The sequence below is a fragment of the Ambystoma mexicanum genome, chromosome 1q (assembly GCF_040938575.1).
Source record: "Ambystoma mexicanum isolate Mex_15411 chromosome 1q, UKY_AmexF1_1, whole genome shotgun sequence".
Taxonomy (NCBI): domain Eukaryota; kingdom Metazoa; phylum Chordata; class Amphibia; order Caudata; family Ambystomatidae; genus Ambystoma; species Ambystoma mexicanum.
The window spans coordinates 524,017,972-524,040,241 of NC_090922.1; the positions used below are offsets into that span (position 1 = coordinate 524,017,972).

A 22,270-nucleotide genomic window follows, 5' to 3' on the forward strand; every position below is an offset into this window, starting at 1 on the left:
ATATTACTGTGCACATCAGCTGGCCCTGGTGGGGGCCACACAAGTAGTGTGGGGTAAATTAACGTTTTGCCCGAGTAACTGCTGGAATGCTGCTATGAAGATTGTCCGCCTTAAACCCCTCCTGAGACAAATTGGTAGCAACACATTGGAGTGCAGCGGGTATATTGACACTGGGCAATCTGTTCGTCGAGGGCAGCTTCATCACGTGGGACATGATTAAGGGCCACATAGGTGACACACTACTTCAGAGGTTTCAATATTACTGGGTCCATACGGCTGTGGCGTCTAGGTGGCTGGCGTTCTGGCTAGAACCGGAATCACACCCATGACTCACTTACATCATGTCACAACATAGTGAGAAGAAATCCATAGCTACACTATATAAAATTGTGCAAAAATCCTCAAAACTACGGTCTGTAGACATCAGGGTCAAATGGGAAAGGCATCTAGGCATATCCCTCCCGGATGCACACTGGACACAGATATGCAGGCTCACAAAACAGATATCGTTAAACTCAAGGTATAAGCTAGTGGACTGGCTCCAAGATGTGAGATGGGCTAATGACTTGGAAGAAATATATATTAACTGGCAGACACCTCAGAGCCGGCCAAGAGACATTTGGGCGGACTTCCGGTTATATTTGGCTCGGGAAAGTGATGGTGGAAGGATGCATTGATCCACCATCATGTGATAATGGAATGTCTAACCATGTAACTATCACTGTGTGTTACGATGCTAGCACTGTGTTCCACCACCATGTGTAATAATTAAAGTTCTAAAAATCCACAAAAAAAGAAAGCTAAAGGGGTGAAAACATGTTATACTAAGTACCGCCCATCTTCCTGTCTGTTGTGGATCAAAGGGTGTCTCTAGTCACTGGAGCTCTCTATGATTTCTGATTAAAGCGGCCAGTTTCCCTTGAAGTCGCGGTGAGAACAGACTTTCTGTCTCCATCAATCCACATTCTCGTACCTTCTGAATGGGGTCCGCCTGCCTAGTGTAAACACATAGTCCCAGACATGACAGGTCATTGCCCTTGATACTGAGAGGTGGGAGCAGGCATTCAGTTGACACAGTGCATATCAGAGGTTGTTGGGGTTTCCTGTCTCCTTTGTTAACCTTTGCAGCCAGGTCCCATGTGGGCCAGTTTGAAGTATACTCTACTGGTATGTTCATTGTGTTAATTGCTGCCTCCATCTGCAGAGGGTAATCAATCAGACCGGGTGGATCCATAGAGCCTTTGTTAGTTAATTAGGCTGGCCATGGCAGGGGGAAGGTTTGGCCCTGTTCTTTTTGGAGATGCATTGTATGCTCCACCTGTCATATCCCAACTAAATATGATAGGGAGGACCACGCCTGTAGGCTGTGTCTACCCAGAGTACACATTTTCCATAGGTGGAGCTACCATCATTCAGTTTAATTTAACATTTCTAAAAAGCCCAGTTGAGCACACACCCACCGTGCAGATGGTTGAATTCCTCACATGCCCCCCGGTCCCAACATGTGAACCACCAATCTTTTGAGGCTCTGGGTCATCATCAAGGTGAAAGTACCGGCTGCGGTCATCTGCATTTCTATGCTGGGAGCCTGGCTTGTGATGGATTTCCATATCGAATCCCTAACAGATATGGCCCAAGGCAAAAGCTTAGGGTTCTCCACTTGCATGACCATTAGCCTTCGAAGAAGCTGTTTATCTGTCTGGATCATAAAGTGCAACCCAAAGATGTAAGGTTTCAGCTTCTTTATGGCCAACACAACTGCATAAGCCTCTTTTTCAATGACAACCCAGTTTCTTTCCCTTGTCAATCACCTGCTAATGTTTGCGACAGATTGTTCTACCCCTTGAGAGTAGAGTTCAGCTGTGCTAACACTGCTCCAATTCTAAAATCACAAGTATCTGTCTGGATAATGAACTCCTGACCACAGTCTGACCATAGTCTGGCACTTTCAGAACTGGGGCCCTGTACAATCCATCCTTTAAATGTGAAAGGAGGTTTGACAGGTGCGGGTCCAAGTTACCTTCTTCTGCATCTTCTTGGAAGTTACATCATTCAGGGGCGTGGCAATGGTCCCATACCCCTTGATGAATGACCGGTAATACCTGGTGAGACCTAGAAATGCTCTCAAAAAAAGCCCAGTTGAGCGCACACCCACCGTGCGGATGGTCGAATTCCTCACAAAGGGAACATCCACTCCAGTGATTTTGGCTCTGTCGGTCATGGTGGTCAGTTAGATTCTTGCAGCCCTTAAATCATTACTATGTTGCCTCTGAGGTCTTTCCTAATATATGCAGAAAGGCAGCAGAGTTGCCTCTGCAGTCCCACAAATGGAGCACCTTTTCTCCATGCGGGACAATTTTTATTGCAGAGTTGTGCATCTTGCTTCCACACAGATTGCATGATATTCTGGTGTTGGTGTAATATTGGTCTATTGGAGTTAAGCTTTCAGAGGTGGTGTTTGAGTGGTTTGTTTTGCTGTGTGTTCTTGTAATGGTGCACACTGGTTCTCTGCTTTCAGACATCCTCTTCTTTTCCCTTGCGATGGCAGAGCTCCAAACGATGGACTGTTTTACGGTCTTGCAATGGTCAAAGCAGAGTTCAGTGCAGGGTTGGCAGCCTGTTGCAATCTGTCCCTTTTTTGGCATTGCTTCTGTGCACCATTATCTGGTTTTGGATTAGCTCCTCTATGAAGGTGCCAAAATTGCATGGGGTGTTGATTGTTCTCAAAGTGACTACACACTCTTTGATGGTTTGGCCTTGTATTTGTTATCTTGTGTTGAAGAGATGTCTCTCCATATCAACATTAACCTTTGCAATCTAGCACTTGTCTAGTTTACCTATGTTGCTTTGAAATGAGTCTAGATGTTCTCCTTGCTGTAAAGGGACCTGTGGGAAATGTCTGCAGTGTTCCTGGTCCACAGACGCAAAGCAATGCCTGAGCAGGGCAGTCTTTTGTCAAGAGACTCTTCAACACTGTCTGCCGCCCCCCTGATATGTCAAGGATTATGCTTAGCACCGTTCCCAGTGTTTTGGGGGAATGGCAGGTGTCTGCAACCATTTCAGCTGTGGGTGCATGTGCTGGGCCACAATGGAACCCTACTCGATATCAGGTAATATTATCCTCACAAATAATGTCGCCATATATATGGTCGCCGGGAAAGGCCATAGGCGACATTATTTGTGGGGATAATTTATGGGGTAAATGGGAGCAGGGGTTGCGGGGGCGTCCCCCGCTCCCTTTAAAAAAATGTGGAGGTTGCAGGGGTATCCCCCTCAGGTTCCATGGGTTAATTTCACTGCAGAAAAATTGCACCATTTTTGTATGGCGATATTTTTGCAGGGATATTAACACATGGACCCCTCTCCTCTCCCTCGGATCGCAAGACTCGCACATGCCATTCTGCTCGTGGCACCACAGCTCTCTTGCTTCTGCCTGGTGTTGTTGATGGACAAGGAATGGGTGGAGGTACTGCGCGTGCACAGACATTGTGAATGAGACACCCACGAATGGAAGTGTAAGCTAGTCAGAGAGTGACACCCGGGGTGAACACAGACCAGTGGAGAGCAGTAGATGCTTTGTTTTAGGTGCCTGGCTTGTGCTGAGCGATGGGCTGTAGGAGCAGTCGTCACGTCGTATCTTCTGCTCAGCTTTGCGATAGGCAATGCGCTGTGGAGCGGGGATGGGGAAGGCAGGGCTGCAGTGGTACAGTAGCACCAATTGGTCTTTAGCAATTTAGTGTGATTATTTTCCCTCTCTTAGAGCCTAGGAAATGCCCTCGTTATGCAGGAAGTGTATACGATAAAAACAAGAAGGAAGGACTTGGTCATGACAGTGAGGATTGGGCGTTCTGTGTTGATTGGCGGGTAGCGGCAGGTGCCTCGAGCAGATGTTCCCATAGCGCAAGGACTTTGACGAGGAAGGTTAGAAGTTCTATAAATGACGATTACCAGTAGTAACTCTACTGGCAATTCACTAAAGAAGAAGACGTGCAGCTCAAAAATGCAATGATGATCTTGAGAAAAGACCAAATACACCAAGTGTAACGAAGGGAAACTACAACCTGTTTGGCATTGGCTGCCTTCAACGGGTGGGGATCAGCAGAGGCTTCTTGTAGAATGGGAGTTCCACTTGTTTCACATTCAGTCCCCCCCTCGGGCTCTCTCCTCTTGCTCTATGGACAAGAGCTGAGTTGAGCTAATTCTGTCTCTGCCTGTTGATTGGATCAGGGTAAACAGGCTCTGGGTGGCCAATGATGTGCCGCCTCTCTAGAGGAGTGCTGCTAAGTAATGTCCTTAGCTTGTTGTCTTCAAGGAGTGGACCCATGCCATGTAGGTGCTCCCAAATCTGTTTGCCAAGAGTGTGCTCACATGTTAGAACAACTCTGCACTGTATTAATAAAAAGCATTGGCAAAGCCAACGGCTTGGGCTTTTGCGTTGGTATGAAAAATGCATTTACTAGGCACTGATAGGATGGTACTACCTGGCCCTAGGATTGAAACAGCTGGACAATGAAGTGACTACCTGGGCATATCATGGCAGCACCTGACACATCCCAATGTAATACCCCCAAGCCAAAACTGTTTGATGTATCTGTGCTTGTTCTTAACAGGACTTTGGTGCAAATGCGAGATATATATCAGGCGGCTGAAGGCACACTGGGTAAAGACATTTTTATTACAGCTGCAATTAAGCCATTAACTCTCAGCAGACTGCTTAGAAATAATGCTGCCAGGCAAAAGCTTGATGTTTGTTTTTGATAGAGTGAGCTCAAAGAGATTCCAGGAGGATGTGTTTTGGGCAGAGAGGGGCAGGCAGTGGGTGGGACTGCCCATGTGGTGTAGCATGGCCATGGGCAGTTAATGGGTGGGTAAATAGCCAAATACCTGCAAGCTGTGTGTCCCCCCTCAAGTGTCATCTCCTTCCTACCTGTACTCTAATGCAATAGTTTTAGCTTATAGGTGACACTTAAATGTCACCAAATAGCCCAAACTATAAAATAAGCATGTCTTTATGTAGTTTCAAGACTAGGGACCTGCCAAATGTATTCTTGCTGTCTTTCACACTCCTCAGTGAACAAGCAATCTCCGTAGACTACTAATGAGAGCATTCTCTGCTTGTGCTTAGACACAAATTAAACCTAAAAAAACCCAATAAAAGCGGCCATAACAATTTCCTCTTGTCAACCCGACTCTGCAGGAATGTGTCCAATTTAACGTGTCCTGTTTGACTTATAAACGTGTGCACTTTCCATCGGTAAAGTGATCAGGAAATGATTTAAAGATCTAATTGAAATACAAAGGCTTCTTTAAGCCCGCATAATTCACAACTAGAAAGGTCGAGGTTTCAGAAAATCCTGGCCTTTCAACAGTTTTTCAGTGTTTTTCTTTTAATGAAATCAGTTTACAAAAGACCTCAAAAAACATATCTTCCTATTTTGTTTCTGTAGGAAGCTTGAAACAACATTTTTCTATATTTTTCAGGAGTTTGTGATTATTTAATTTTGGCTCATAGTAAATTAGATGGCATAAACCCCTATACTTTAGAGTGACACGCCTTGATGGCATTTGCGGATGGATACACTGCTTTGTTCATGTTTAGTCAGCCTATGTTGTGTCAGTCATTGCCACATTATATTGATTTGGTGTAATTGGGCATTTCTAAGCAGGCTTTGTTATCTCCAACCCTTCTTATGCTGTCTGTCTATGGCGCTACAGTCATTTCTGCCTGTGAGAGCAGCTGACTGAAAGGTAATGGGTTACGTGCAGCCATTCAGCTGATCCTTATCTATGTGCATGTCACAGTTAAATCACAAAAGCATCTAACTGAAAGGTAATGGGATAATTGCAGTTGCCAGGTTCTCTCGTAACGAAACGTCTTAACCAAGTGCGCCTTCAGTCAAATTATTTCTAAGCAACACAGCACCCCAGAAAAAAATAACAAAGATGAACGGTAATCTGTAATTATTATTATTCTTTTTTTCTTTTTGCGGAGACAAGGTAAACCCGTCGTTCCATGTTAATAGTATTGGACACTGTTTGGAGCAGGCTGAACTATATAGGTGGTTATTTTAAACATATATGAGCAGGTGGAGCATGCCAGACTATACACAATTCCAAACTGTTGATTGTGGCAATGCTTGTTTATAAGGGGTCTGACAGCTTTCTCATAATTGTGTGTTTCTGATGTTCACATGTTTCTCTTGCATGCTGCTCCGCCTGATGTCCAATTGACACATTATACAGACAATTACATAGGGGACAGACATGCATTCACATTTTATAATAAAGAGATGCATAGGGGGAATGCAACTCTGAATTGCAATGCCAGGAGTAAGGAAAACAGTGTGTGCACTTTGAGTGAGTTGCAGAATTCGTGACCAAAATATCCATCGTCTACTCTCTAAGGGAGAACTGCCTGTCCTCCCTCCAGAGCACAGAAGTGAAGCTCCCTTCAGGGAATGCCCCCCCCCAACTTAAAGCAGCGTATGCTCCTGTACGGGGTTTCCTAAGGTCACCAAATAGCTCCATATGAAATGGTTCCTGGATTGGTGGGCCCAATCTTGTTGGAATTATACAACGCCATTGCACTTTTATTGGTTGTCCCAAGCACTTGGAACACGAGTATTGGTATGCCTGCTTTCAAGAAGGGCTCACATGTCGACTCCTATTGCTATCGACCTATATCCTTGTTAGATAGCGCTGCCAAGATCTTTGCTAGGTGTTTGGCTACCAGGCTCACTGAATGGGCAGCGGAGAATGATATTTTGCCTGAGTATCAAGCCGGATTTAGCAAAGGTTTTTATGACAATTGACCATGCCCCCGTTCTGAAAACGTTCATAGAAAAATATGTCAAATTAAGAAGACCCGAGTAAATGCATGCTTTTCAGATTTAGCAAAGGCCTTTGACTCCTTGTACCGGGCGCTGCTGTGGAATAAGCTCCAAATATTGGGTGGGATCATCTGCCTTGATTCAACTAGAAGGGGCTCTGTTATTAGCAAGGCTGGTCAAGGGGCACCCACTTAATTTGCCACCAATAAAGGGGTAAGGCAGGGCTGTCCAATGCCCCCCCCTTACTGTTTATCATATTTCTTTCACATTTTAAGCCACATTCCAACCAGGAAGGTACAATACCGCCAGTTCCAAATGGAGTTGGTTACGCTACTCTTTTGTATGGGGATGACGCTACTCTACTTGATCTTAAACCGAAGGGGCGTGGGATGCAGATTGGGTTATGCAGCTAGCTACCTGGGGCTCAATGGATTACACTGAAATCTTTCTAAGATGAAGATAGTGGTCTTCGATAGTAATATTACTAAATATGCCTGGTCAATTCATAATGTAAAGATGGACGAGGGGAGCACTTATTGTTACCCAGGGGTTGTTTCTTCAGGCAATTGTTTCTGGGCTCTGCATCTAGATCAGGTGGAAAAAGGCTACAGTCAGGCCTGTGCGGCCTGATGAGGTTTTATTACAGGTTTGGTGGCCGCTGGCTTCATAAATGCATTCAGGATATGGAGGCGAAAGTTCACCCGGCTGTTCGGGACAGTAGTGAAATCTGGGGCATCCTGAATTGTTTTGTCCTCGATCGCATCCAACATGCGTTTTTGTGGAAGCCACTGGGCGTGGACTCAAGCACTCCAGGGGGGGGGGCTATGCTCGGAAGTGGGTATTCTCAGTATTAGGCTCCTCAACAACTAGGCCATCACGTCGCCCCTATACTCCCCACCACCCGGTACAGCTGTACCCTCCTCTGTCCCCCGCTCTATCCTACCGTCCATTTCTGTTCTGTTGTTACCAGTGAAATGCGCTCCATTATACATCTGCACTTTTCTACACCTCTGTTAAGCACTCTGTTATGTATCTCTATTGGTGTATACCTCTCTGTTGCTTCTCAAAGCTAGGTCCGTGCACAATAATAATAATAATAATAATAATAATAATAATAATAATGATAATAATAATAATGATAATAATAATAATAATGATAATAATAATAATAACAATAATGATAATAATAATAATAATAATGATAATAATAATAATGATAATGATATTAATAATAATGATAATAATAATGATGATAATAATAATAATAATAATGATAATAATAATAATGATAATGATAATAATGATAATAATAATAATAATACGTCTGCAGATTGAATTGAGATTTCTTGAATTTCTCCAGAAACGTTTTGCAACGCCCCCAGAAAACCCAAATGTTAGGAATGATGTGGGGAGATGTTGTGAAAGGGCCCCCATGTTAATTACCCCTGGTTCTGGAAGTGTGCCTTCTTGTGCAAGAAATGGGGTTTTGATATTACTCAGTTTAAGGCGGGTGCCATGAATAAACAACAGCTAAAAAAAAAAAAAGTGAGTTGGAATGGATTAAGTCCTTGGAGGGTATTACAAAGTTGTGTTCATTGAGATATTTAGCTGTTGCACCTAGCGCAGCTTCAGTAAATACCCCAATAAGCACAATAGGGTCACCTGCCGAAAGGCTCGTTGCAGCCATGGTTAGGCGTGATACCCTACCGTTAAAGGATTGTATGTCCTGGCTTTTTAATAATAAGCAATGTTCGTGTGGGGCTACTGAGAATTTTCCTAATATTGCGAGTTTGCAACATTCTCTTGGATTTAAGGAGTCAGTGGCGGCGCTGTCATTTTATACGCAACAGTGTTAGATCAGTTTCTGAGGCAAAGGTCTTCATCTTGTCTTGTGTTGAACGGTGTTTTATCTCTGATCTCTGCTAATATGTAAATGCCTCTTTTAAACGATTAGGAAGCCAATTTTAATGTAGCCTAACTCAGCACATTTTATGTAGTTTAAATTTGGCAACCAGTGTATCTAAATTGTTGCGCTTATCTGCATGTACTCTAGTTCACGTTCAATTTTGTATATGTCTATGCATGATATGAGTATGTTGATTTAGTTGCAAAGGGCGTATGCCGAATGAAGTGTTTGCCACTACTAGCATGTCGCGGAGGACAGCATGCTGCAGCCCTGTGTGTGTAGTCTTGGGTAACTTCAATTGCTGTGACCCACACTCAGTTTTTGTTTTTTTTCCAGCAGAATGCTGCACATGAATAAATTATACTTCTGCCGTGGGAACATTTTGACACTATTATTCCTTTCCCCAGTGGCACTGAAATAATTAGATATTAGGCCTCATTATGAGTTTGATGGTATTCCAGTGGTAAATCTACCCAAAATCGTATTTTGGCAGTATGGGAACAGTAGTGTTAACAGAAATACCGCCACTTTGTTCCCGCACTGCCACACTTGTAATGAGGCCCATTACATTTTTAGAATTATTGTTTGTCTCCATAAATCCACAGTCACATATGTGAAGGACATGGCTCCATCACACAGTGAAGGGGTCACGGGAACAGTGCTGTGCATAGGTAAGGCTACAGCAGTGAGACAGGGTATGCAGAGGGAATGGCGCTAGGCAATGCTGCAGGCCCCACGCCTGTTACCTCTTTCTCCCCACAAATGTGGCTGACGGTGGAGGCGGACGCGGGGCTGGAAGACGGTCCCAGGACAGACACCACACCCTTCGGTAAAATCTGGCACACTAGAAGAAAGACATAAAACATATATTATTTAAAACATTTCAAATGTGGCAATGTATAGTATTGACAAACATTCCACTGTAGGTTAGGGCTCCGTGTGTAATAATAGTCCTCAAAGCATACAGTCTGAGGCTCCTACACACACTGAACTCACTCAGACTCTGGGCTCTGTACCCAGGCACTCCAATCACTAAGCGCAGAATACTCCACCACAAAACCTAAAACCAACATACAAGCTGTGGTTCCAATATCGCCTAAGCCAATACAGAGTGCTATCTGCTGACTGAAACCAGGCCTGCCAGCTCCACCATCCTGACAGCATCTCGGACAACTCCAGACTCACTCAAACCAGTCTTGAGAGCTCCACCATCCTGACAACATCTCGGACAACTCCAGACTCACTCAAACTAGACCTGAAAGCTCCCCCATCCGAACAACATCTCGGACAACTCCAGACTCACTCAAACCAGTCCTGAGAGCTCCACCATCCTGACAACATCTCAGACAACTCCAGACTCACTCAAACCAGTCCTGAAAGCTCCCCCATCCTAACAACATCTCGGACAACTCCAGAATCACTCAAATCAGTCCTGAGAGCTCTGCCATTCTGACAACATCTTGGACAACACCAGACTCTCTCAAACCAGTCCTGAGAGCTCCACCATCCTGACAACATCTCGGACAACTCCAGACTCACTCAAACCAGTCCTAAGAGCTCCACCATCCTGACAACATCTCGGACAACTCCAGACTCACTATAATCAGTCCTGAGAGCTCCACCATCCTGACAACATCTCGGAACACTCCAGACTCACTCAAACCAGTCCTGAATGCTCCCCCATCCTAACAACATCTCGGACAACTCCAGACTCACTCAAACCAGTCCTGAGAGCTCCACCATCCTGACAACATCTCAGACAACTCCAGACTCACTCAAACCAGTCCTGAAAGCTCCCCCATCCTAACAACATCTCGGACAACTCCAGAAGCACTCAAATCAGTCCTGAGAGCTCTGCCATTCTGACAACATCTTGGACAACACCAGACTCTCTCAAACCAGTCCTGAGAGCTCCACCATCCTGACAACATCTCGGACAACTCCAGACTCACTCAAACCAGTCCTAAGTGCTCCACCATCCTGACAACATCTCGGACAACTCCAGACTCACTCAAATCAGTCCTGAGAGCTCCACCATCCTGACAACATCTCGGAAAACTCCAGACTCACTCAAACCAGTCCTGAAAGCTCCCCCATCCTACCAACATCTCGGACAACTCCAGAATCACTCAAATCAGTCCTGAGAGCTCTGCCATTCTGACAACATCTCGGACAACACCAGACTCTCTCAAACCAGTCCTGAGAGCTCCACCATCCTGACAACATCTCGGACAACTCCAGATTCTCTCAAACCAGACCTGAGAGGTCCAACATCCAGATAACATTTCGGACAACTCCAGATTCAACTAAACCAGTCCTGAGAGCTCCACCATCCTGACAACATTTTGGACAACTCCAGATTCACTTAAACCAGTGCTGAGAGCTCCACCATCCTGACAACATTTCGGACAACTCCAGACTCACTATAATCAGTCCTGAGAGCTCCACCATCCTGACAACATCTCAGAACACTCCAGACTCACTCAAACCAGTCCTGAATGCTCCCCCATCCTAACAACATCTCGGACAACTCCAGACTCACTCAAACCAGTCCTGAGAGCTCCACCATCCTGACAACATCTTGGAAAACTCCAGACTCACTCAAACCAGTCCTGAAAGCTCCCCCATCCTACCAACATCTCGGACAACTCCAGAATCACTCAAATCAGTCCTGAGAGCTCTGCCATTCTGACAACATCTCGGACAACACCAGACTCTCTCAAACCAGTCCTGAGAGCTCCACCATCCTGACAACATCTCGGACAACTCCAGATTCTCTCAAACCAGACCTGAGAGGTCCAACATCCAGATAACATTTTGGACAACTCCAGATTCAACTAAACCAGTCCTGAGAGCTCCACCATCCTGACAACATTTTGGACAACTCCAGATTCACTTAAACCAGTGCTGAGAGCTCCACCATCCTGACAACATTTCGGACAACTCCAGACCCACTCAAACCAGTCCTGAGAGCTCCACCATCCTGACAACATCTCAGACAACTCCAGACTCACTCAAACCAGTTCCGAGAGCTCCACCATCCTGACAACATCTCGGACAACTTCAGACTCACTCAAATCAGTCCTGGGAGCTCCACCATCCCAAACAATGCTGAGAGCTCTGCCATTGAGAAATCAGTACAGAGAACTCTGAATTCACTTAAATAAGTACTGACACTCACTGATAACAGTTCTGCAAGCACACCATCCTGACTACAGTTTGGAGAACTCCACACTCACCTAACTCGGTGCTGAGAGCTCAACCATCGCAAAACCAATATTGAGAGCTCTGTCGCCATGAAATCAGCACAGAGAGCTCCACATTCACTGAAATAAGTACTGACACTCACTGAAATCCGCACTGAGAGCTACTCCATCCTGAAAGCCGTACTGAGGGCTCCACACTTACTGAAAGCTCTGCTGAGAGCTCTGCCTGAGCTAAAACCCGTCTCAAAAGCTCCACCATCCTGAAACCAATCCTGATAGCTCCACTCTCACTAAAATCAATACTGAGAGCTCAACCATCCTGAAAACAGTACCAAGATTTCGGCCATCATGAAATCAATGCAAAGAGCTCCACACTCACTGAAACTAGTACTGAGTGCTCCGCCATAATGACATCAGTACTGAGACCTCCACTTTCATGAAAACAATACTACAAACCCCAAACACATTGAAGCCAGTACTGAAAGTTCCATCATCCTAAAACCAGCACTAAGAGCTCCACACTCACTAAGACCAATACTGACTGCCACACCACCCTGAAACCAGTACTGAATTCTCCATGCTCACTGAAACCAGTACTGCGAACTTCACCATCCTGAAACCAGTACTGACAGCTCGGACATTATGAAATCAATAGTGAAAGCTGTGCAGTCACTGAAGGTAGTACTGAGATCTTCCTTATCCTTAAACCAGTACTGCGAGCTCCACCATCAGTAAAACAGTACCCAGAGCTCCATGCTTAACAAAACCAAGCGAGTGCCACCATCCTAAAACTGGTACAGATAGCTTCACCATCATGAAACTAGCAATGAGAACTCTGTTCAAACTGAAACCAGCACGGAGAACTGCACCATCCTGAACCCAGTACCGAGAGCTCCACCATCCTGAAACCAGTACCAGGAGCTCAACATTCTGAAACCAGTAGAGAGCTCCACATCCTGAAACCAGCACTGAGAGCTCCACCCTCAGTAAAGCATAAGTGAGCACCCCGAACCATTGTCTTTTCGTGATGCTTTGCTCTTCCACCCACTTCCCAGGGTGTACTCCTGTTTACCCCACTCGGTTGTTCTCCCCTCTCCCTCACTTGCACTCTAATGACTCCATTTGGAATCCTCTTCCTCTTTCCTAACTCCCTCAGATCCTGATGTCTCTCACCTGTCTATGTCCCCCTGTTTCTCTCTTGCACCCCGCTATCTCTCACACCCATCTCCGTCTCCATCGCGCCCATCCTGCTCGTTCCCACCCCCCTTTATCTTGCAGACTTGCACTCACTGGTGTCCGTGGTCTCGTACTGGCTGTCTCGCTGCAGCTCGAAGATCTCCACCTCCACGCGGGCCTTGGCCGAGGTCTCGCTGACGCTGTTGATGTGCTCTCGCGCTAGAGCCAACGCCAGGCGCTCTCCACGGCCGCAGGTGGTTTGATCATCCAGGATAGCGGCTGCAAGGAAAGGAGAAGAGCAGCGTGAGGAGAGGCAGCAGAGGGCAGCAGAGGGCGGAGACACAGGAGAGCAAAGAGAGGCCGCAGACGCCGCACAGCAATGACGCACAGCAGAGTGAGGGGAGACCGAATGGGGAGGCTCGGCAGGGAGCATTGTAAGGAGATGACGGGGGAACAGACCCCCCCAGGGTGTGGACACACAGATGCGGAAGTAGGGTGGGAGACAGATGGGAGTGAAAAGCCACTTTACACAGATGAAACACAACAGGGAAGGGGGCAGTGGAGTGGGCAGGCACACCAGAGTGAGGAAAAAGCTGGGTAGAAGACACAGAACCGTAGTGTGAGTTAACACGGCATAGGGAGGATCAGAGTCAGAAAGCAGAGTTGGGAGAAGGGCAACAATAGGCTAGTGGTATAACAGAGAGCGAGGAGAAACCAAAAGAGTGAGGGGCAATCGGGGAAGGGCACCCAGAAGGATGAGGGGGCGAGGAACCGCAGAACATTGAGGAGAGACAGCAGAGTGAAGCCGCATCGTTTTGGGAGGAGCCACAGCCGTTTTGGGGCATGGACGAGTGAGTTGCCACAGCTGGGAAGAGGCACAACAGAGGGGGAATCCACAGCAGAAAGAGAAGGCATAACTGGCACTACCCACTCTGCTGTTTCTCCTAGCTCAACTCTGCCTCTGCACTCTGCTGTGGATCCTTGTTATTTTTTGGCTTTTCACTCTAATAGTGCCTCCTCCATCAGCTGTGTTTCCTCACTCTGCTGTGTGTTTCCTGCTGTCACTGACAACAGCAGGGAACACAGCACAGTGAGGAAAAACATCAGATGGCAGAAGGGAACACAGCAGAGTGAGGAAAAACATCAGATGGCAGAAGAGAACACAGCAGAGTGAGGAAAAACGGCAGATGGAGGAGGCATTGTTAGAGTGAAAAGCAAAAAAATAACGGATCTACAACAGAGTGCAGAGGCAGAGTTGAGCTAGGAGAAACAGCAGAGTGGGTAGATCCTGCTTGGGCGAAGAAACAGCAGGAGTAGCAGCGGCAGAGAGAGGTGGAGCAGTAGAGCAGAGCATGGAGCCTCCGTACAGTGAGGGACACGAGAGAATGAGGAGACACAACTTAGGCAGGAGGTAGAGCAGAGTGAGGAGCAGCGTGAGGAGCCACGTCTGGCATTAGGGGAAAGAGCAGAGTGAGAAGCCAAAGTAGAGTGAGACACCCCAGAAGGGGCATGAGATAAGACCACCACAGAGGGTGCAGGCAGCTGATTGAGAAGGCACAAGGGGGCACAGCAGGGCGAGGAGACACTATCAGAGTGAGAAGTCACACCACAGCAAAGTGAGCACATAGCTAAGGTATGAGAAACAGCAGACTGAGCAGTGACAGCAGAGTAGGAAGCTACTGTAAAGCGCGGAGAGACAGAGAGAGGAACTACCTCAGAATGAGAGGACACAACTGGGGCAGGAACAAGTGAGGCGAGACCACTAAAGTAAGAAGCAGAGTGAGAAGCTGCGGCAGAGTGAGGAGGGTGAGCAGAGTAAGGTGACGCAGCTGGGGGATTAGAGGCAATTAACCAGTTGGCACACATCCAGTTGGAATTATCTGGTATTTAACCAGTCGGGATCACTTTGTCCCAATATAACTTTTCAGCATAGACCTCCAACCATTGTGAGTTAGACGCAATCTACCCAGATGGACAGCGTTAAGACCACTGGATCAACTTATGAATTTGTTTCATTGTGAAAACTCATGAAGAGTATAAGTTGTTAATCAGTAATAATTTTTCTGTTCTATGTCCTATATAATGTTTTTAAAAATTTCTCTTTATCACACTATATTCAAGTTGTATTTTTGCTTTATTTGAAAACATCATGGTTTATTTTTCTTTGCAATCAATGCTCAATGTCCCACACAAAACTGTAAATACGTGTGTTTAATACAAGTTATATATTTGCACAAACCCCTAGTGTGTATGTGGGTTTTTCCTTCTGGACTTATTCTTTTTGGGTCAAATATTCCATTGACGATATATTCCATTAGTAAAAAAACAGTGAAGGTTCCTTGATTTCATAAATTAAGTCATGCTTTATTCAATGACATATAATCAAGATGAACCCTTCCAAGTAGCAGTGCTAGTTTCTGTGTATTAGTGTACTTTGTACCCGAGTCTGCTACTCCTCACCACGGGTACACCGAACATTTGGGTGTAGGGGGATTAGAGGCAGCAGAGTGAGGAGATGACAATGGCACAGAAGCAGTTGGGAGACAAGACGCAAAATGGAGGCAAGGCCGAGCAGGATGTAGAGACACACTGATTGAGTGGCCTGAGCATGGTGAGGTGAGGAGAAAAATGAGTTGACTGAAAAATTAAATAAATACATTGTTTTCTTATAACGCACTTCCTGCCAGACCCCAGCCTCAAAGCATGAGACTGGGTATCAAACCCATGCAAGATGAGCACGTTGCCCTTGAGCTATCCTCCAGGCCCACAGAACACACTGAGCATAGATACAAAAAACAAAGCGAGATGACAGATCAACATACGTTAAAGGGAAGAAAAGAACGAGAACGCAATGCTGTGTGGGCAGCCAGTGGTGTCCAGTGAGGCGGTTGATGTCACAGGATATGGATCCAATTTGGTGAAGTGAGGAAAAACAGTGAGGTAAGTGGGTACAGCAAAGCTAGGAAGCACAAAGAGGAGTAACTAGGCGAGATGAATGGGCAGTGCTTTAAGTGGGGTGAGAACTCAAGTGGGGCTCTCATTTCACGGTGCAGCTGAAGTGATGGGTGTGTCTAAGTATTGATGGACATGTCCTAAACAAGCATCTGTAAGCACAGAATGTTTAGGAGTGGTGTGGCCTGCGTAACTCGGCACATATCCCGCTACTGTCTGATTGTTACAGTCTTGCTTGGCTATACTCTACCTTAAATTAAAACAGATCAAAGGCTGGTCTCTTGCAGGAACGTCATTTCACCAAAATGGCAGTGGTAGTGAAAGTGATAGCACACAACCTCTGAGCTCCAGTGACATCACAGGAAGAGATGTAATTTTACCCCGCCCCCCAAGTGACATCACAGGAATTGATGGCACACAACCTTCAGATGCGTCTAACACCTGTGTTTCCAGGAACTCGCATTTCAGCCAGATATAGGAACTGTGGCACAGAGGGAGGCATGATTTGTCCACAATCACACATTTGGGGATTGTCAATTTCCAGATTGGACGTGGAGCCTATACGTAAAATGTACATGGTGCAGTACTTGTAAAAGGGTAACCGAAATCTCCAACACAGGCTACAGCTAGTGTATGAAACATCTATAGAGCAATGGACATTCATTATCTGTGGCGTTGATGCCAAAAAAGCTTTGACCTGGGGAGGCGTGTGCTGTCTGTTTACACAGGAGCTAAATGCTGAGCAAGGCCTGCAAATTAAATCATTAACCAGGATTTAGTATCAACAAAATTCCCTGGTTATAAATGTATCTCTGAGTCAGCTCCCACTATGATAGAAGTAATCTATTGTGCGGGTGTAAGCTGAGGCCATCTGTCTCCATGTGCATTTATCTTTAAGTTATGTGACAAGCAGCCATATGTTGTCCTAACATAACACCTTAATGTCCTATGCTTTGATACATGACTCTTCTTCAATCTTTTTCTAATGAGGTGGGGTATGGCAGGCTGATCTTCTCTCAAGAATGGGGCTCAATGCATCTATGATTTTCAGCACTCTAGGTGCGAGGTACGTTATTCAATGACCCCTCCAGGACCGGCCCGTGAATGAAGCTTCCACTAAGTCCTTTCCAAGAAGGACTTTGAGTGGGGAGGCGTGTGTCACTCCATGGCTCTCTCACTTCTGAGGCTCTGTGCCCACTGCTTATTTTCTTCAATAGTGTTTGTTGCACCAGAGCAATCGAGACACACTCCACTCAAAACTTTGAGCTTGATCCCCTAAACCAGGGCTCTGCAACCTTTGGCTCTCCAGATGTTTTGGACTACAATCCCCATTAGCCCTACCCAGTTTAGTCAATGCTCTGGGACTATGGGATTTGCAGTGCATAACGTCTGGGCTGCAGGTTTCTGATCTCTGCTCCAAACGATCCTGAGCATCGGCGTGCACAATGCGCACATGCAGAAAAGATGTTAAGTGGCTACTTTCCTTTGAGCCCGTATATTGCACGGAGAGGGCTGCTAATGTTTTGGCAGCCCTCTCGGTGCAATATATACACTCAATGAAAAGTAGCCTCTTAATCAATCTATATATAACTCAAAAAGCCGAAAGGCCCGGGTCGCCGTGTTATATGTGCATCATTCACATCAGCCTTGCAGAGGGCATTTACATGATTCCCTATAGAATTCAGTCACACAAGGGCAGTAGCGATGTTTACGCTGTGCTCTCTTGCTAGTTTAGGGCTTGCTCCCTCCATGTGAAAGCTATCCACCCCATCTGTCTCATGCTTCCATGAGAGACAAAACAAATTGAAATCACAAATCAACATAACGAAAAGATCTGTGAGCTTTTCTAAAGCAACTGCCCCCAGAAGTGTGTGTATGCATTAACGTAACACCTAAGGGGGGTGAGGTTCACCCTCTGAAAATGTAGCCAGACACCTTTCACCCACAGACACCCTAAACTTATGCAGTGTAAATCAGCGCAGGGCCAGAACCAGGGAAAACAACATCTCCAGTCTCCAAGCAGGCAACCTCTCTCTCCACACTCCTGCACCGGATCAGTCATCATGACCCACTTACCCTCTCCTCTCCCCTCCACACCCCCAGGTTAGCTTTCAACAATACTCTGTTTTATAAGGATGGCTTGAATGGTATTCACATTACAATGAAGTACACAAGCATATATATATATAAATGATTAAATATGTTAAGGACAAAAGAATACTAGAGCAGCGCTCTCTCCCCCCATCTTGAATGGGGGACTAGAAATACCACAATGTGTGGAACAGTGGAAGGCTACAAAAACATAGCCTTTAGGTTTTTGTAAGTGTACTTTCAAAACTTAAAGAGTCACAACACAATATAATGTGTGAAAAAGTATTCTGGTTGTTTTTTCTTGTTTGCCGAGGGGGGGGGGGGCAGTGCTTCATATGCAAGGAAAAAGTGACATCCCACAAACAAAAACACACGTGTTGGTGTGTCAGATAAGAGCATATGACAATAAAGGAGACAGTTTAAAATGTTCTGAATGACACACTTTAATTCTCTTGAAACAAGGTGTACACATGGGCAGCTAACTGGTGCTTTGTGTGTGTGTTTTCATAATAGAAATGTCCCTTTTACACCGAAATGCTAAGACCAGCTTGTGTAAAAAATGGTTACTTTAATGAGCCATTACTTATAAATTGCCCTCACTTTAAATGTTCTGTCGAAACAAAGAGTGATACGCAGTAACATATTTGTGAGGCTCCAGGGCTGTGCATCTACTGCTGAGCAGCTGGACAGGTGCAGGGAGGGAGTGTGTCTGCGCTCTCCGACAGGCAGTAAAAGCAGCACAGCCCCTCACTAATACAATCCGTCACATTGCATTATTGATGGGCCGGCCCGGAGCATTGCCACGTGTGTGCCAAGTAATTGGAAAAAGATTACTTGGCACACACATGGCAATGACCAGGGTCGGCCCAGTGAATCAATTTGTATGTTACTCCACATCATCCTGCACACTGCTGATTTTTACCTGCACAAAGGGACTTCTTAAAGCCCATTCGTTGGGGGTGGTTGGCAGCAGGGGGCGTCCAATCTGGAAACCAGGGCAGTTTCTAGCTTACTAGGTGCCGAGGGTGAAACAGTAGAATGCACCCCCCACTATGCCCGACTGACACACGTCACTCCCAAGCTACACCTCTGTGTCGCGCGACAAAACCCCTCCTCAATATCAATAAATCATTGCTATACAAATGAATCTGGTTTCATTACATTGTAATTCAATTACTTTACATAAGAAATCTAATGTGGAAACACAGCTGTTGCTGCCCAAGTAAATTGTTCTTCTGTCACCTGCTCTTAGGGAAGGCCTTGCCTGAGTGCCATTTCAAACTGTCCGTACTGCCACACTCCAACCAGCCTGCCTGGGTCTGAGGGCCTGTTGACCACTGGCTCTGCATTGCAGGTGTTCAGTTCATACCACCTCACTTGTATTTTGCAAGGGGCAATACTAGATTTACCATATGAATTATTTTCTTATAGGTTATCATTCCAAGATGGACAGCCTGGTACATTCCTATTGTACACTTTCCAAACAACTCTATGAGTGGGGAGGAGTGTGGAAAAGGGGACACATAGCACACATGAGGTTTCCTGTCTCTTTGCAATAAATCTCAGAGAATTTCAGGAATATAACGATGATCCGAGCTCTCTATATTTAATAAACAAGTCTGTGATAAGAGGATTGCATGTGTGAATCTCTACATGAATAAGAGACACATGCTTGGTGCTCACATCAGTGTTCACAACACACACCCTAACATTCAAATGTTGGTAACCATGAACCATACATACTCATTAGGGCAGCTTAAGACTTTGGATGCGAGTATAAAATGACTGCAACATCAGCCACTAAAAATGGGGTACAAGGGCTCTTTTTCTTCTTGTTTCTGGAGAATTGTAGAGGAGGAGGGGCTGGGTCTCAGTCTGAACATGCCCAGCCCCCAATACAGAAGCATCTTTAGGGAATTATATCTATGGAAAGGAAAGGATATCATACAGGAGAAGCCCAATTACCAACACACAGAAGTGATACACAGAAAGGATTGTACCTCTTAAGAACTTTAGCCTGACCAGTTATAAGCTGATGAAGCGTCTTAAACAAAAACAGCTTCTAATGCATGTTAAAGGGTCCACCGTTCCTCAGCCACTACCTCCTCGCCATTACACAGGCCTCATGGGTTATATCTGCAAAAAGAGCAGGTCCATGGTTTATCTAACAGAGCTGACATTAGCATCTCTTATTAGTGCTGGCCTGCAGCTAGTGAACAGCATGGAGTGGCAGTGTAGAAAGGGTGTTTGGCCTAGTGGATGTACAACTTGAAACCAGTTATTTGATTGCTTTATTAGTTATAAAGTGTGGGCACAGTATGGTATGTTTGTCAGAGCCCCATACACAAAATGTTCCAGTGTGCTATTTTATGGACATGCGAGACACATCAGACAAATACAGGCATATGTTCTGTTATATAGAAGAGCACCACATAGATGCCATTAACCAACAGGGTGGTGACTTGTGCAGTGTAAACATCCTTTCTGCACACATTGCTGAATTTATTTGCCATGGATTACTGCCTGCATGGTGACACACAATGAGTCCTGCTTTCCTAATCAAGGTGCTAAGTCACATTGAGGAGCCATCTGGTGTGCTCTAGGCAGTGGTTGGCTTGTTAAGAGAGCTTTGATGCTGAGCGCATGTATTTAGACCATGCCCCAAAGCAGCCACTAGAATACCTAAGCAAGAAAATGACAGTTAATCTTCCAAGGCATGCACCGTATGTAACTAAAAAGTAATATGCCAAATAAAACCTTGTTGTGTCAAATAAAAATACATGAAAATAAAGAACATAGTTTAAAACATTTTCTGTGTGGTACGTTAATTCTCCTCGAAGAATGCACAGGTTTGGTCAGCAAACTGATGCGTTGTGCTGGCCTTCTGAATAAAAATGCCCCATGTTCAGTTCTTACCATTGAAATCTTAAGCATATGCTGTTTAAAAACAATGGCTCGTTAAATGAGCCATCACTTAGAAATTAAACCCAGTTTAAAGGCTCTGTCAACACAATGGGCAAGAGGCACAGGGTGTGTGTGTATCCAGAGAATCTCAGAGGCTGTGTTCGCAATATACTTTCCTTTGTTTGTAACAAAGGAATGCATACCTTTTTTCTGGGTGAGCTCAGAGGCAGTAGTCTGGGTTGGCCACTTCCTGTGCCACCCCGAGCTATTTAGGTGTGCTCCCCAGGCAGTCGCCTTCTTGGTCCGCCACAGGAAATGGGTCTGCTGGAAACACTGCACTTTGTGCCCGATTGCTGCAATCAATGAACGGCTCATTCATCTAGGCTTAATTTTCAGTGGCTGGTGACGGAAGGACTCCTGTTGATAATGGTGCGCAACACAACACATGCCTCTCAACATTTCATCAGGTTTGCAGCTGCTGGTGTGCGGAGCCACAACTTGCTCTTGCAGTCCCTCACAAGGCTTGTGGGCCACAACATACTCTTGCTAGGCTTGTGGGTCCCACGCCTCTCGAGGGACCACAAGAGCAAGCACGCTCATGTGCACAACTCCCTCCACAGCGGGACATTAGCACGCAGTGCCAGCTGGTTTGGTGGGACATTTGGGATCTCCAGATTTTTTGGAAACTGATGTGAATCTGCCCAGGCCAGCCCTAGCCCACGTAAAGCTTCATGAGGGTGCATACAATGAAATTAGGGGGAACCTAGTGAGGGGAAGGAATACACAACGAGTGAGGAGCCGGGGTAAAACTGGCAGAAAATGTGGCGAGGGAAGACAGCTAAGAAAAACCAATAAGTGGAGAGCAGTGCTTTACAGTACGAATAGGTGGAGCCTAACAAGTAGTGAAGTAATATGTATGGGCGGCGGGGACTAGAAAGTCACTGGCACGGCAGAAGGATGAAAGGCATTTATGCTACTTGTAACAGATGTGGACTATCTAACCAAAATAACTAACGAAGTGGCCTAGCAGATGTGGTTGAGTTTTCATAGCTGGCAAAATGTGCTCAATATAATATAATTAATCAGCAGTCAAAAAATCAACTAAATACAAATATTGAAATGTAAAAAATAAACTCAAATCAAAATAGGTCAATGCAAGTTGCAATCACTTAGCTCTTTTAAAGAAAATACACTACTCTTATGTA

The 22,270-nt window shown here is 45.5% G+C and overlaps 1 protein-coding gene across 5 annotated transcripts in view; it reads right to left on the minus strand.

The window, feature by feature from the left end:
• Positions 1-22,270, minus strand: part of GRIK5 (glutamate ionotropic receptor kainate type subunit 5) — a 1,788,232-nt gene that overhangs the window by 309,624 nt on the left and 1,456,338 nt on the right. For all 5 annotated transcript variants that reach the window (XM_069640936.1, XM_069640937.1, XM_069640938.1 and 2 more), the window contains 2 exons: positions 13,233-13,397; positions 9,483-9,580 (listed from right to left, as the gene is read on the minus strand). In XM_069640936.1, the coding sequence (XP_069497037.1) occupies positions 9,483-9,580; positions 13,233-13,397 (263 nt within the window). The remainder of the gene's footprint in view (positions 1-9,482; positions 9,581-13,232; positions 13,398-22,270) is intronic.